The sequence below is a fragment of the Zeugodacus cucurbitae genome, chromosome 6 (genome assembly GCF_028554725.1).
Source record: "Zeugodacus cucurbitae isolate PBARC_wt_2022May chromosome 6, idZeuCucr1.2, whole genome shotgun sequence".
Classification (NCBI taxonomy): Eukaryota; Metazoa; Arthropoda; class Insecta; order Diptera; family Tephritidae; genus Zeugodacus; species Zeugodacus cucurbitae.
In genome coordinates, this window is record NC_071671.1 from 18,826,268 (window position 1) to 18,840,269 (window position 14,002).

At 34.5% G+C, this 14,002-nt stretch overlaps 2 protein-coding genes across 5 annotated transcripts in view; both read left to right on the top strand.

Moving 5' to 3' along the window:
• Nucleotides 1–14,002, top strand: part of LOC105216824 (protein Rae1) — a 54,683-nt gene that overhangs the window by 4,472 nt on the left and 36,209 nt on the right. The gene's annotated exons all lie outside the window — the stretch shown is intronic.
• On the top strand, nucleotides 18–2,612 carry Inpp5j_1 (phosphatidylinositol 4,5-bisphosphate 5-phosphatase A). 3 transcript variants are annotated; one of them, XM_011191501.3, is made up of 3 exons: nucleotides 18–177; nucleotides 249–1,585; nucleotides 1,686–2,612. In XM_011191501.3, exons 2-3 carry the CDS (start codon nucleotides 569–571, stop codon nucleotides 1,722–1,724), a joined length of 1,056 nt encoding a protein of 351 aa, XP_011189803.1. In that variant the 5' UTR covers nucleotides 18–177; nucleotides 249–568; the 3' UTR covers nucleotides 1,725–2,612. The 3 variants fall into 3 exon arrangements, with proteins under 3 accessions (XP_011189803.1, XP_011189802.1, XP_054089160.1); XM_011191500.3 differs by having other exon boundaries at nucleotides 249–476; nucleotides 541–2,612; XM_054233185.1 differs by having other exon boundaries at nucleotides 249–2,612.

Consider the following 14,002-nt stretch of genomic DNA (forward strand, 5'->3'; position numbering starts at 1 on the left):
TATTTTGGTTTTTCGAGTTAACAGTTAAAAATTGCAGTTTTAAATATTTATTTTGTTTAACATAACCACAGTTGTCATATGCACGCTAAACACAGCTCAACATATGTTTGTTAAACAAAAACACAAAATACTGAAACGTCAACAGTGCCCAAACAAGTGAAAAAGTGTGTAGAAAAGGTAATTTTGTTTTGATTTAATTAATTTAATTAGTAACATAAATAAACATTTCTCTTGTATTGGACTAAAAGGAAACATAACTAACTGCAGTACTGAGGAGCAATACAGTTTAAGGTGTTCTGGAGGTTTAACACTCCAAAGATATATCTGAATGCTGATGACACCAGATTTGAAGGCCAGCATAAAACAAAGCAATATATTTGACAACCAGCAGACAGCGTTTAGATAGTATTAGTAATAGCAAATTTGTTATTCACTAATTCGTGGATTAGTAGCTGTCAAGTAACCTGATCGTGACCGTATAAAAAATTTCACATCAGCACTAATACTGCTTATATGAGTAATACTTATATTAATTTACAGTGACGGAAGTGTGTATAATTAACTCGCAATGAGTGCATCAATAATAGCTAATTTATGTGTTTACATCCTAACCTGGAATGTCGGGACTCACCACCCAAAAGATATTTCTATGATGGATGCTTTGTCACTAAACGGTACAACAGCCTGCCCGGACCAACAATTGCCGGATATTTACGTTGTGGCATTGCAAGAAGTCAGTACACATGCTAAAAATCAATTCCTCAATATTTTCAATGATGATCCATGGACATTTAAAATTAATGAGCATCTTACACCACACAACTATATTAAAGTTGGTACAGAACAACTGCAAGGTATCTTAATTATGATGTTTGCACAACCCAAACACGAACCACATATAAAAGACGTGGAGGGACAGAGTACACGTACTGGTTTAGGTGGTTTATGGGGTAATAAAGGTGCCGTAAGCATACGCATGAGTCTCTATGGTACCGGTGTAACATTTGTGGGTGCACATTTAGCGGCACATGATGACAAGTTGAGTGAACGCATCGAAGACTACAATCAAATTGTGAATAATCACCATTACAAAATACCAAAATATCGTAATATTTTCGATCATGATTACGTTTTCTGGTTTGGTGATCTTAATTTCCGTTTAACTGGCAGCGATTCAGCATGGGATGTACGCTCTTTAGTGGAACAAGGTAAATTGGAGGAGTTACTCGAACGTGATCAATTAACATTGGCACGCAGTACAGGCAATGCATTTGCGCTACTCTCCGAAGAACCACCAACTTTCGCACCGACATTCAAATTCATTGAAGGCACATCGGAATACGATTTGAAACGACGTCCAGCATGGTGTGATCGTATCTTACATCGTGTGCAGGAAAATCGTTATCCTGATATAACTTTGAATATAACCCAGTTATCGTATAAATCTCATCCCAATTACGTACTATCCGATCATAAGCCCGTAACAGCTGAGTTTATGTACAAAATAGAGGCGCAAACGCAAACGGATGAGGAATTGTACGAATTAACGCACGGTGGCGGCAGCACTGAAACTCCTTTAGCTAGTGTAACTATCTTATTTGTTGCAACTTTGTTGACATTGTACTAAAGTCACGCAACACAACTTGTTTGTATTGATTTCTTTTTTCTTGTTTGTCTATCTGCAGTTCGATAGTGAAAATGTTCGGCTCGCACCAATGTATTAAAGCTAAGCAAAAGTGTTTATTACACAAATAAGAAATTTAAAGCAACAAGTCTGATAAGAAGGTGCAATGCTCGACAACGTGATAAGTGCCAAAATACCCAGTATAACGGACATACTCTAAAATGATTCTCTTTAATAAATACGTATATGTATTTTGGCAGTCTCTTTAGTGGTTGTGTTAAAAAATTTATTAATGTCCACTTTTTTTTTTAAAATTTCTTCGTATTGCATATATGAATCTCTTTGCGTGGATTTTGAAAGCATATTCTTTGTTAATATATATACTATTTTTAGATTTTTCTGTTTTTCTTTTTATTAATATATGTCTTTTTTTAGACTTTTTTGTTCTTGTATATTGAGATTTATTGCAACTATTTACACTAACTTTTCATTTAGTTAAATAACATACTAACAGTACCTTAAAAAGTTATTTGAACTTATGTTGTTTCAGAAACATTTATATAAAAAATTATGTTCATTCTCGAAAAAAAATTTTTTTTTGCTGCAAAAATACGTTATAATTATATGCAACTACAACTAAAAACAACATAATTATATAGTAACAATTGTAATATATATAAAGCTTTAAATACATAAAGATATTAATAATAATAAAATTTTTAAAATTTGCTCAAATTTGTTAAACTATAGTAAGATTACATATGTATACTATATAATTTACAAAAATTAGTGTTTAAAAATATAAAATTTGCCTTTATATTGAAAAATGTTCACATATCAAATAGAACTGAAATGTAAATTCTCGAAACGTTCGTAGTAGTAGTGTATAAAGCGTTGATTTGTATAAATTTTGCAAATGTAAAGTGTAAAAGTAAAATTAAATACAACTATATTTTCATAAATAAAACTAAAAAGACAACTAACCCAATTGAATGTTTTATTAATGTTGATCATACTAGTACAATTAATTTTTTTTTGCAACTCAAAGCACTGCCCTCAATAGTCTAAATGTGTTTCCTCCGGTGGCGCACAGCCATTGTACCTAACCTAATGCAATTAATGACTGCTTTAGATTACAATTTTCCTATTAACATTTAATAACATTAATTAGAAACTGAAGAAGAAGAACTGAATTACACAGCTGTGCATATATTTCGTACGTGCAAACAACATACTCAGGTATATATGTAGTAACAAAAATATTTATATGAAATTGTTATTTATCAGTTTTGGGAATTCCTATTTAATTATACACATTTATTTTTCATTGAAAATATGTACATACATATGTTTGTGTTTACTTGTACTGACATTTCTAAAAATTGTGTCATTGTTTAAAACATTCCATTTGTTTAAATCATACAAACTCGTGAAAGTACAAGTTTAATTTTGTTATATATGTACTTGGCTTAAGGAGTACAATGAGTTCAATGGTGACTTAAGAGCGTTAAGGGTTCTTTAATGCTGCGCAGATATAAATGAAAAAGTAAAATAAGAAAAATAAGCCAAATTAACACTGAAACATAAATTAATTAATATAACAGGTTTGAGTTTCTCGCAACAAAATTTGCTAAGAGAGTATTTTAGTTTTGTTCACATAACGGTTGTTTGTAAGTCATAAAACTAGACAGATATAGGGTTTTTTATATCAAAAAGAACAGGATGACCAGGCGAGTTGTCTGTCTGTCCGTCCCTCCGTACGTGCAACGGATAACTTAAGTAAAAATTAAGATATCGTGACGAGACTTGATACACATGTTCCTTGGGACCGTGAGAGGGTTGCTATTGAAAGCGGACCACAGCCACGCCCACAAAATGGTGAAAACCGAAAACACATAAAGTGTTATAACTAAGCCATAAATAAAGTTATAAAAGTAAAATTTGGTACAAAGGATCGCACTAAGAAGGGGCATAACTAGATGTAATTTTTTTGGAAAAGCGAGCGTAGCCTTGCCCCAATAAAGCTATATAAACTAAACTGTCTGCAGTCGTTTCTCTTACGTACCCCCTCTTCTTCTTCTTGACTGGCGTAGACATCGCTTATGCGGTTATAGCCGAGTCCACAACAGCGCGCCACGTATCTCTCCTTTTGGCAGTTTGGCGCCAATTGGTAACACCAAGTGAAGCCAGGTCTTTCTCCACCTGGTCCTTCCATCGGAGTGGAGGTACTGCATCGAACACTTTCAGAGCTGGGGCACTTTCGTCCATTCGAACAACTTGACCTAGCCAGCGTTGCCGCTATCTTTTTATTCGGTGAACTATGTCAATGTTGTATAAATCGTACAGCTCATCGTTCCATCGTCTGCGTTATTTTCCGTTGCCAATGTTTAAAGGACCATAAATCTTCAGCAGGACCTTACTCTCGAAAACTCCTAGTGTTGCCGAATCGGATGTTGACATCGTCCACGCTTCTGCACCATAAAGTAGGACGGGAATGATGAGCGACTTGTAGAGTTTAGTTTTTGTTCGTCGAGAGGACTTTACTTTTCAATTGCCTACTCAGTCCAAAGTAGCACCTGTTGGCAAGAGTGATTCTGCGTTGGATTTCCAGGCTGACATTGTTATTGCTGTTAAAACTGGTTCCCAGATAAACGAAATTATCTACAACTTCAAAGTTATGACTGTCATCAGTGACGTGGGAGCCAAGACTGTTGATGACAGGAGATATTTCGTATTGTCCTCGTTCACCACCAGACCCATTCGCTATGCTTCCTTATCTGGGCGGGAAAAAGCAGAACTAACGGCACGGTTGTTCTTTCCAATGATATCAATATCATCGGCGTACTCCAGGAGCTGTACACTCTTATAGAATATTGTACCTTCTCTGTTTAGCTCTGCGGCTTGTACTATTTTTTCCAGCATCAAGTTAAAGAAGTCACACGATGGCGAGTCACTTTGTCTGAAACCTCGTTTGGTATCGAATGGCTCGGATAGGTCCTTCCCGATCATGACGGAGCTTTTGGTGTTGCTCAACGTCAGCTTACACAGCCGTATTAGTTTTGCGGAGATACAAAATTCAGACATCGCGGTATAAAGGCAGCTCCTGTTCGTGCTGTCGAAGGCGGCTGTAAAATCGTACCGATCCTTCTTTCACGGTCTTCTCCAAGATTTGTCGCATGGTGAATATTTGGTCAGTTGTTGATTTTCCAGGTCTAAAGCCACACTGATAAGGTCCAATCAGTTTGTTGACGGTGGGCTTTAGTTATGCTCTATAGAACCTTATATTCGATGTTAAGGAGGTTTATCCCACAGTAGTTAGCGCATATTGTGGGATCTCCCTTTTTATGGATTGGGCAGAGCACACTGAGATTCCAATCGTCAGGCATGCTTTCTTCCGACCATATTTTGCAAAGAAGCTGATGCATGCACCTTATCAGTTCTTCGCCGCCGTATTTGGCCGGTAATCTATCGGCCCCCGCCGCTTTGTTGTTCTTCACGCGGGTAATTGCTATTCGAATTTCTTCATGGTCGGGTAATCGAACATCTATTCCATCGTCATCGATTGGGGAATCGGGTTAGCCATCCCTGGTGTTGTACTTTCACTGACTACTACAAAATGAAAAATGGACGTGGCGTCGCCCAGTTATGGGTCAAAAAGCATACCTAAAAAACTACTCGACCGATTTCAATGAAATTCAGTTCATAATCTTTTTTTGACACCCTGATGGCACGTGTGGAAAAATCTGAAAATGTGAATGAAATCGGTTCAGAATCATGACTACTTCCCATTGAACTCAATTTTGAATTCCTTCTCATTCCTTCACTTTATAATGTATACATAAGGAACTAATGAAGATAATGGAACAAAACTTTACACAAATACTGTATATGATCTGTGACATCACTTTTTTTCTAATAGTGGTTAAAAACGTGTTATAACTTCCCTAGCTTCAATATACCTAATTATATGTTTTTCAAAAATACAATGGGCTTAATACCTTAATCGGTTAATATGTGAGATATCTAAGCAAAATCAATTGGGCGTATATTCTTGGATATAGTGAACCTTGGTGGGGAAAATGAGTTAAATCGGTTCAGGAATTGCCTCAGCTTTCATATACTATATGTGATGTTTTTCGTTATTCTAATGGACTTTATGCCAAATATATGGGTCAAATTGTGTTATCTTTACAAAATTACATCAATAAATTGCGAGAGTATAAAATGTTCGGTTACACTTGTTGTTATTATTTTTTTCGGTGTAATAAATCAATTACAAAATTAATAATAATAATAATAGCAAATAGTTCTATGAACGCACGCTTATTGCACTGCTATTAGTGTTGTTGTAATAACAGTTTATTTACAACATGCAATTGTAAACAAGTGGATGCAAAGTAAGGTTGGTCCAACGGAAATCCCCTTTAGAGAGCAAGACCATTTAATTGGTTGTAAACAATGACAAATCATTGCATTGTGACAAAATAGTGAGGCCATCGAGAAAGTGAAGGCGGAGTATGTAACTAACATTCTGTTGAAGGTATATCCAAAAGCAGTTATCGATCTTATGAGATCATGACAATTTCAACGTTTGCAAAATTTTGACAACAACCATGTTTACCGCCCATATAACGATTTTTTAAATTTATTGTGAACTTTAAACTTATTTATAACGGGCTCAATATGTACATGTATCAGTGTACTTCACAAAAAATCAAAATTTTAATACCCCTTCTGTTATATGTTATCTAAAAGTGTATCCTGAATTAATCCTTAACTTATCAATTATGGGTATTAACTTGTTTTGTTTGCTACCGTGCAGAGGTTATATAAAAGAGTTTGCTCAATTGTTTTTTTGTTAAAAAACACCTCATGCATTTATCCACCCATCCATCAATCTAATCGATCAGTTATGCTTAGTAAAAATTGTTATTTTATAAAATAATCGAAATAATTCTTCGATATCACTCATTATTATTTCTTATCAAAATCGTAGGTACGATGAAAGTATAAACATATCAGTTAGATTATCTTCACAGTAGCTAAGCAAGAAAAAAGAAACGTTGAATAATGCCTTCGAAAAAAAGCTGACGAAATCGATGACGGGATTGATTGTTAAAATTCTGCCGAAAAAAAATACATTTATGAGAAAGTTGTATCTCTCTAACCTAGACAGAGACATAGAAATGTCATCTACAGCCTTTAGAAAGAAGAGCTAAATAAACTCGTATCAGGATTAGAGAGTGAGTGATAATCTCAGCATATCGAGGGTTCACTTTTAGGAAGAGTTATTTTGTGGCTGATAGATCTTGGAAAGATGTCATAGATCTACATCTATGGGTGTTGACAATGATCTTTGAGGATAAAGTATTTATTCTGAGGGTTACCTCGCTAAATTATTGATATATCTATTGGTTTTGTTAACATAAGGTGCTGACTAAGTTTGCTGAGGTCCAAAATTGGCTAACTCTCGTTGTTTCTTTTAGACTTCTTCGTTATATAACAAAATTATTGTTAAATCTGTAATTTTTCGTCGTATTGTTCTTGACTGAATATGAATCACTAAATCTCGATCGATGGATTATGATTTTCGTATAGCGATACTTTTGTGTCAGAAAAGTGTAATGCGAATATATGTATAAAAAATATACATGGGTCGCTTTCCAACTGGGATGAAGTACCTTATTGCCATACGCATTTCAAACGGGGGCAAAAACATTTTCAAGGTCAAACCAAAAAAAATCCGCATTGTTATCGTTCTAACTAAATATTATATTCTAAATGTTTTTTTTTTTGTAAAATTCAAATATTTTGAAGAAACCGTGATTAAATATTGTACGTATGTTGTACTATATTTATGACTGATTGGCTATCTACATACGTAAGTATATATATATCTACTTTTTAACTAGAGCGTGCACTTAGTGTTATTTACCCCCTTTTGGAATACACAAGTGTGTACATATACAGTTGTGTTCATATTAATAGCAGTGCCAATTATGATATGTTTGAATGTATACCCCTAATCCATGTGTAATAGCCATTTCACCTTCAATTGTAACGGTATAGAAAATAATTAATAATTGTGGTAAAACAACTCACTTAGGATTGATTAAAACAATAAAATAAGTTTTGGTAAAAAAGAAATGCTGTTACAGGTCGAAGGAATTCTATATTTAATAAACTTGAAAAAATGTAAAGAAAACACATAAGTTTAGAAAAAAACTAAAAGCATCTGACCTAAAAGGGTAGATAGATGAAAAAACTCACAGAGAAATCATTGAATTAGTTAGAAGACACCTAAATATTAGCTCTAGACAGAGACAATCAGAAGACATTTGTGAGAAGCCAATTTGAAATCCAGCAACCCACAAAAATTTACCAATTTTATATAAGAATCACAAGAAAACCTGATTTTTGTTCGCGAATAACCACATCAAATGGTAAAAGTCCAAATGAGGAAATATTTCATGAATCATAAATGTAAAGTGGAATTTTCCAGTTTGAAAGATCACCGTAAAGGATTCAGAACGATTTGGGACTGCTTTTAATACAAAGTCGGATGGTCGATATACATATATTATACAATAATAGAATAAGTTCAGCATATAGAGAAAGAAAAGTCTCAAAAATGGGGTTTTCAAGAAGTCGAAACGTACAGTTTAGAGATAGTAAGCGGAAGTGTTAGAGACAACATTATTGACGAAAAACAATGGCCAGCCTAATCCCTTGACTTGAATAGTGCGATATTATGCATAACGTTTTCTGAAAACCAGCTTAATAAAACATATTTATGGAATGTAGAAGTGCAATCAGTCTGGGTAATAGGTGCATGAACACTATGCAAAATATGTGTTATTGGTCAGGCAGCAATCCACATGTACTCCATGAGTCACCATTGCATCCCTAAAAATTTACGATTTGGTGCGTTTTATGAGCCGGCGGCATTATTGGGCCTTACTTCTTTCGTGTTGATCAAGACCGGCACGTTACTGTGAATTAAAATATCTACCGCTCAATGATAACCGAATATTTTTGGCCCCGAATTGGATGAAATGGACTTGGAAAATATGTGGTTCCAACAGGATGGCGCCACAGGCCACACAGCGTATGTCACAATCCACATGTACTCCACATTTATGCGGGGGCTACGTCGATTTCTTGAGGACTACGTCAAGACTATTGTCTATACCAACAAGCCAGCGACGTTTGATGAACTTCGTACGAATATCGAGCGTGAAACTGCAGCAGTATCGGCCGATTTATGCTTGAAAACCGTCAAAAAATGTGTTCAGCGTCTGGACTTCTGCAAGCGTGCCCATGGTATCCATGCAAAAGAAATCGAGTTCCATACATAATGGCATCGAATGTATTTTAACAGGAATAAAGAATAACGATCTTAATGAAAAATATTTCTGAAATGTGCAAATATTTCTTTCTAAGCGCTGCTATTTTTCTGAACATAACTGTCTATTTATGTGGAAATATATTCGGTTACTATTTACTCAATACATTCAAATCTCCTTTTCCGCCTCTGCTAATAACTATTGTACATATGTAAATATAGATAAACAGTGGTTCTCATACACCTATAATCCAATTGAAAGAGCAAAGAGGGAAAATGTAGGTGATTTTGATTAGGTTCGGCTTGGAATATTGTATCAAAATGTTATGAAGTCGGAAAGAGCAATATGCTCCCTTTTTAAAGCTTTATAGTGCGAAAATAGAATTTAACATAAAACTTGCCCGTCTTCCAATAATGAAATTGCACTGCTTTAGCACTCCACTCCCTCAACATATAGCCAACAGATACAGACAGAAACAGCTCCTTCAGCAGTTTCTGGGCTTAAAATTCCTCTTTAAAAATTAATTTAAAATTTTGTTTTTCTCTTTCTCGATTACACCAATGAACCACCCGATACAACCGCATATGTAAGCACAATATATACAGTGCATATGTAGTCTTTTAACTTTGACTTAATGCAATTTAAATTTATACCATGCAATAGTCCACCAGATTTGACTGACTGATTACCCAATCATAACGGATATAATACCACAACATATGTACATATATAGCATATATAAAGGAAGGGACAATGTGCAGTATAGATTCATGGGTTGTGGGGATTCACCGTAGCCACATTAATATTAGGTTATATTAGGGCGTATAAAAAAACTTGACACTTAATCGGTAAAGAGATTAGAATATATTTTTTTTACAACAAAGAAATCATATCACCAACTTGAATGTGCCAATTTGTCGCTAATAATGGAAAAATACTCGCAAGTTTTTATGTATACACCTACCATCCTGTTCTGTAGACATACAGACTAGATTTGCTGGTGAACTACATATTAACTACTTTGTTATACTATCGCAACAAAGTTGCTAAAGAGAGTATTATAGTTTTGTTCACATAACGGTTGGTTGTTAGTCCTAAAACTAAACGAGTTACATATAGGGTTATGTATATCAAAATGATCAGTGTGACGAGTAAAGTTCAAATCCGGATGTCTATCTGTCCGTCAGTCTATCCGTCCGTCCGTGCAAGCTGTAACTTGAGTAAACATTGAGATATCTTGATGAAACTTGGAAGACGTATTTTTTGGCATCATAAGAAGGTTAAGTTCGAAGATGGACGTAATCGGACCACTGCCACACCCACAAAATGGCAATCATATAAAGAACAGAAATCAACAGAAATCATATAAAGAGCTATAAACTAAGCCATTAATTGAGATATTGAAGTAAAATTTGGTATGAAGGATCTCACTATGAAGGGGCATATGTGTATGTAATTTTTTTTTGGGAAGTGGGCATGGCACCGCCCACCAGTAAGTTTTTTGTACATATCTCGTAAACTACTAGAGCTATATCAAGGAAACTTACTAGAGTCGTTTCTTTTAGATACTACCTTATACAGTCCAAAAATGGAGGAAATCGGATTATAACCACGCCCACCTCCCATACAAAGGTTATGTTGAAAACTACTAAAAATGCTTTAATTCAATAAGGAAAACCACCAGAAACCTTAAATTTTATTATAAAGATGGTACAGAAGAGGTGCGCTCAAAATGTTATATACAATTTTAAATGGGCGTGGTTCCATATCTCCGAAACTACTCGACCAATTTCAATGAAATTCGGTTCATAATATATTCCCAATGATATGTTGTGAAAATAGTCCAAATCGGTTCACAACCACGCCTACTTCCCATATACCACATCTTTGAAGTCGATCTGAATCGTTTACCTTACAATATATAAAGTAAGCACTAGTGAAGATATCCGAACAGAACTTTGCAAAAATATTGCATTTAAAGAATGGCATCGCCCTTCTAAAAGTCGTCGAAATCGGTCCATAAGTTTTCAAGACCCTATATATCGAATATGAGGACATCACTGCTTCTAACAAATGTTTTACCGAAAATATAGGTAAGTCTCTCAAATATTTTGAAGAAGGGAATATGTTTCTTCTAGTAATATGTCTCCGTGCCAAAAATGAGCGAAATCGGGTCATAACTTCCCCTAGCTCCCATATACTTAATATTAGGGTTTTCAAACTTTCAATGGACTCTATACCATATATATACCGAATATGTGGGTCAAATTGTTTGTTATATTAATTTAATTAAATAAATAAATTACAAGAGTATAAAATGTTCTGTGACACCCGAACTTACTTACTTGTTTTTCCTTCTGTTTGGTGAAGGTCTGGAGATTCGGGTATTGAACTATTTTTTTCATGATAATAAATCAATATAAGATTTAAATCAGAAAGAATTTGCTGACGTCCGCTATAGATTACGAAAAGATATTTACTCGAAATTTTGTTAAATAGAGATGTAGTACATTTTGTTTTTATTTTTTTAACATGTCTCAATTAACGTTACTTTTCGAAAATATTGAACTTTTGACTTATATTATTTTTTATAGACAACTGGTATATTGCGCTGATTAAATTTCCTTGCTGAGTTGGGTGTGTGCGTCAATAACCAATAAATTGTTGATTTATTGCCTTAATGGGGGAAATTTCTGACATACTGAAGAAAATACATGAAAAATAAAAAAATCACCTAACATTTGTGTGGGTTACATCTACACATTGCGTTGTTTTTCTTTTGGTACGAATATCTATGTATATACCTAGAAGCACTTCTGCATTTCCTTATTTATCTTTCACAAATTTATTTATCTTTTCTCTCAAACCAACTCTTTAACACCTTATAATTATAATTTTTTTCATGAAATAATATGAAAAGCTATTTCTAGCACGCGTATTCAATAAATAAGACCATGCTAATCATCAGCCAAAATATAAACACTTTAAATAGTAAATACACGATTAGGGGATCTACAGAGAGTAAATAGTATCTAAAATATGCAAATTCAGCATCGCCAATAGCTAATGTAGAGAAAAGTTTAAATATTTTCCAGTACAGGTAGTCTAAGTGGAATTTCAAAGTTCGAAAATACAACTGTAGATTTTTTGACAGTTTGTTGCATTGACAGTTCAGCTGATCAAACTACGCTTCTATTGACAGTTATTTAAAGAGAGAAGTGCTAAACATGTCCAATATTTATTATTTCCCGAAAGTCATCATATAAACATTATAAAATAGCGTTGATCCTGTCCTTTACGCTAACTCTTTGGATTGAATATATAGGTAACCTTCAAATAAGATCATTCGAAAACTACCGATTAGAGATAATAGAATGTAGCTTTGAATATCGACTTAAGAAAGATATGTATAAAATATATTTTCGGACCACAGTCGCTTCTGGGCAGTCAATTTCAAAGTGATAACTGACAAATCAAGTGTATTCCTGACAAAAAGAAAGGCTTTAAATCCATCAGTCCATTGTCCACTGGAAACTTGGGTAGAATTATGAATCCACCTTTTATTTATTGCAATGCAACACATCTGACTGAACAGTACCAAACTCAGCTCCTTTTGGTCTATTTCATAATAGTTTCATAATTCGTCAAATACCCATTTCAGAATTTTCGCATACCGATATATCCATTGTGTTCCTCTGTTATAGTTAGAGTGTCAAATATTTCAATTAATTTTATTTTAAAGTTATTCCAAAATATTACTATGCAGATTTTTCGGATGTTTTCATCTCTAACTGCGCCTTTTGGACGTCTACAGTATTTATTATCGAACTCGAAAATATGAACCAATGCGTTGTTAACGTGGAACACTACTCTTTCTGTGTTCATATGAGAGCGTTTTTTTGCAATTCGGATAGATAATTCAGCATAAACCTTTGTGGCAGATTCGCCCTTCTCCAAGTGTTAATATACATATAATCACTCACTTTTCTGCCGATGGAACAGTCCCCGTTCACTTCGGAGCAGGTTCACCGGGTGCCGTTGACGATCACGAATTGACGTAAAATCTTCGAATTGAACATAAAAAGCGTCAAACACTCCTGTGAAGTGGTATTATTTACCGACAGCTTTCTCGTGTCCAATATTTCATATCGAATTTAACGTAAGCAGTTTTATTAGATATTTACTCCCTAAGATATCTTTCAATTGCGATCTGCCAATACGAGATCGTGAACTTTTTTCACGTTATCCCCTTTAGTGATCGTTTTCGGGGCACTTGATCTGACTCTACATAATTAGCAGCCTAATTTTCATCGCCGATGGTCCAGTTTTCGCAAACCAGATTTTGAAACATATTGGATATCATGATAAATCGAAATAGGTTATATCTACTTCATCGATTCATAACAGATTCTGGATCCCTATATTTTTTTTATCTCAGTGGGATCAGCCCGAAACCTATTCTAATCTAAATCTTTAAATTCTGTATGACTATATATATTGATATACACAGATTTTAAAATTTTACGTTAAAACCTTACTCAGAAAGGAAATACTAAAGCTCTTACTAATCTACTGGTATGAAATTCCCGTAGAACTTCCTGTTGCTGCCGGTTGGTAAGCCAAGTATTTGCACTAGCACGACTGGCTTGCTTTACAAAAAATGAATGGTCGCAGCTTAGCGGCACAGAAGTTCAAGCAACAAACGGATAATTTAAAGATGCACGGCTTGACGGTGAAACCCCTGAATAATTCTTTTAATAAGTGATAAACTTTATTTGAAATCACCGCACAGGGAAATGAACTCAGCATTATTTCATTGATCTGTAGTGCAACCGGTTGATTTGAAGCACAATAAAACAAGTTAATAAGCAACGAAAGCAATTACCAACTTAGATACGAGTATAAACCGAAGCTTTTCTAGCGATAGCTGATTTTTCGCTCCGCAAACAAGTAATATTTGTTAAGAGACTGACCACGAGTTATACTCGTACATACATATGTACATATGTATGTATGTATATTTATTTAATTT

Excerpts from the sequence above, each read along its gene's own strand:
- Inpp5j_1 (XM_054233185.1), top strand. The coding sequence starts at position 569 with ATGAGTGCATCAATAATAGCTAATTTATGTGTTTACATCCTAACCTGG.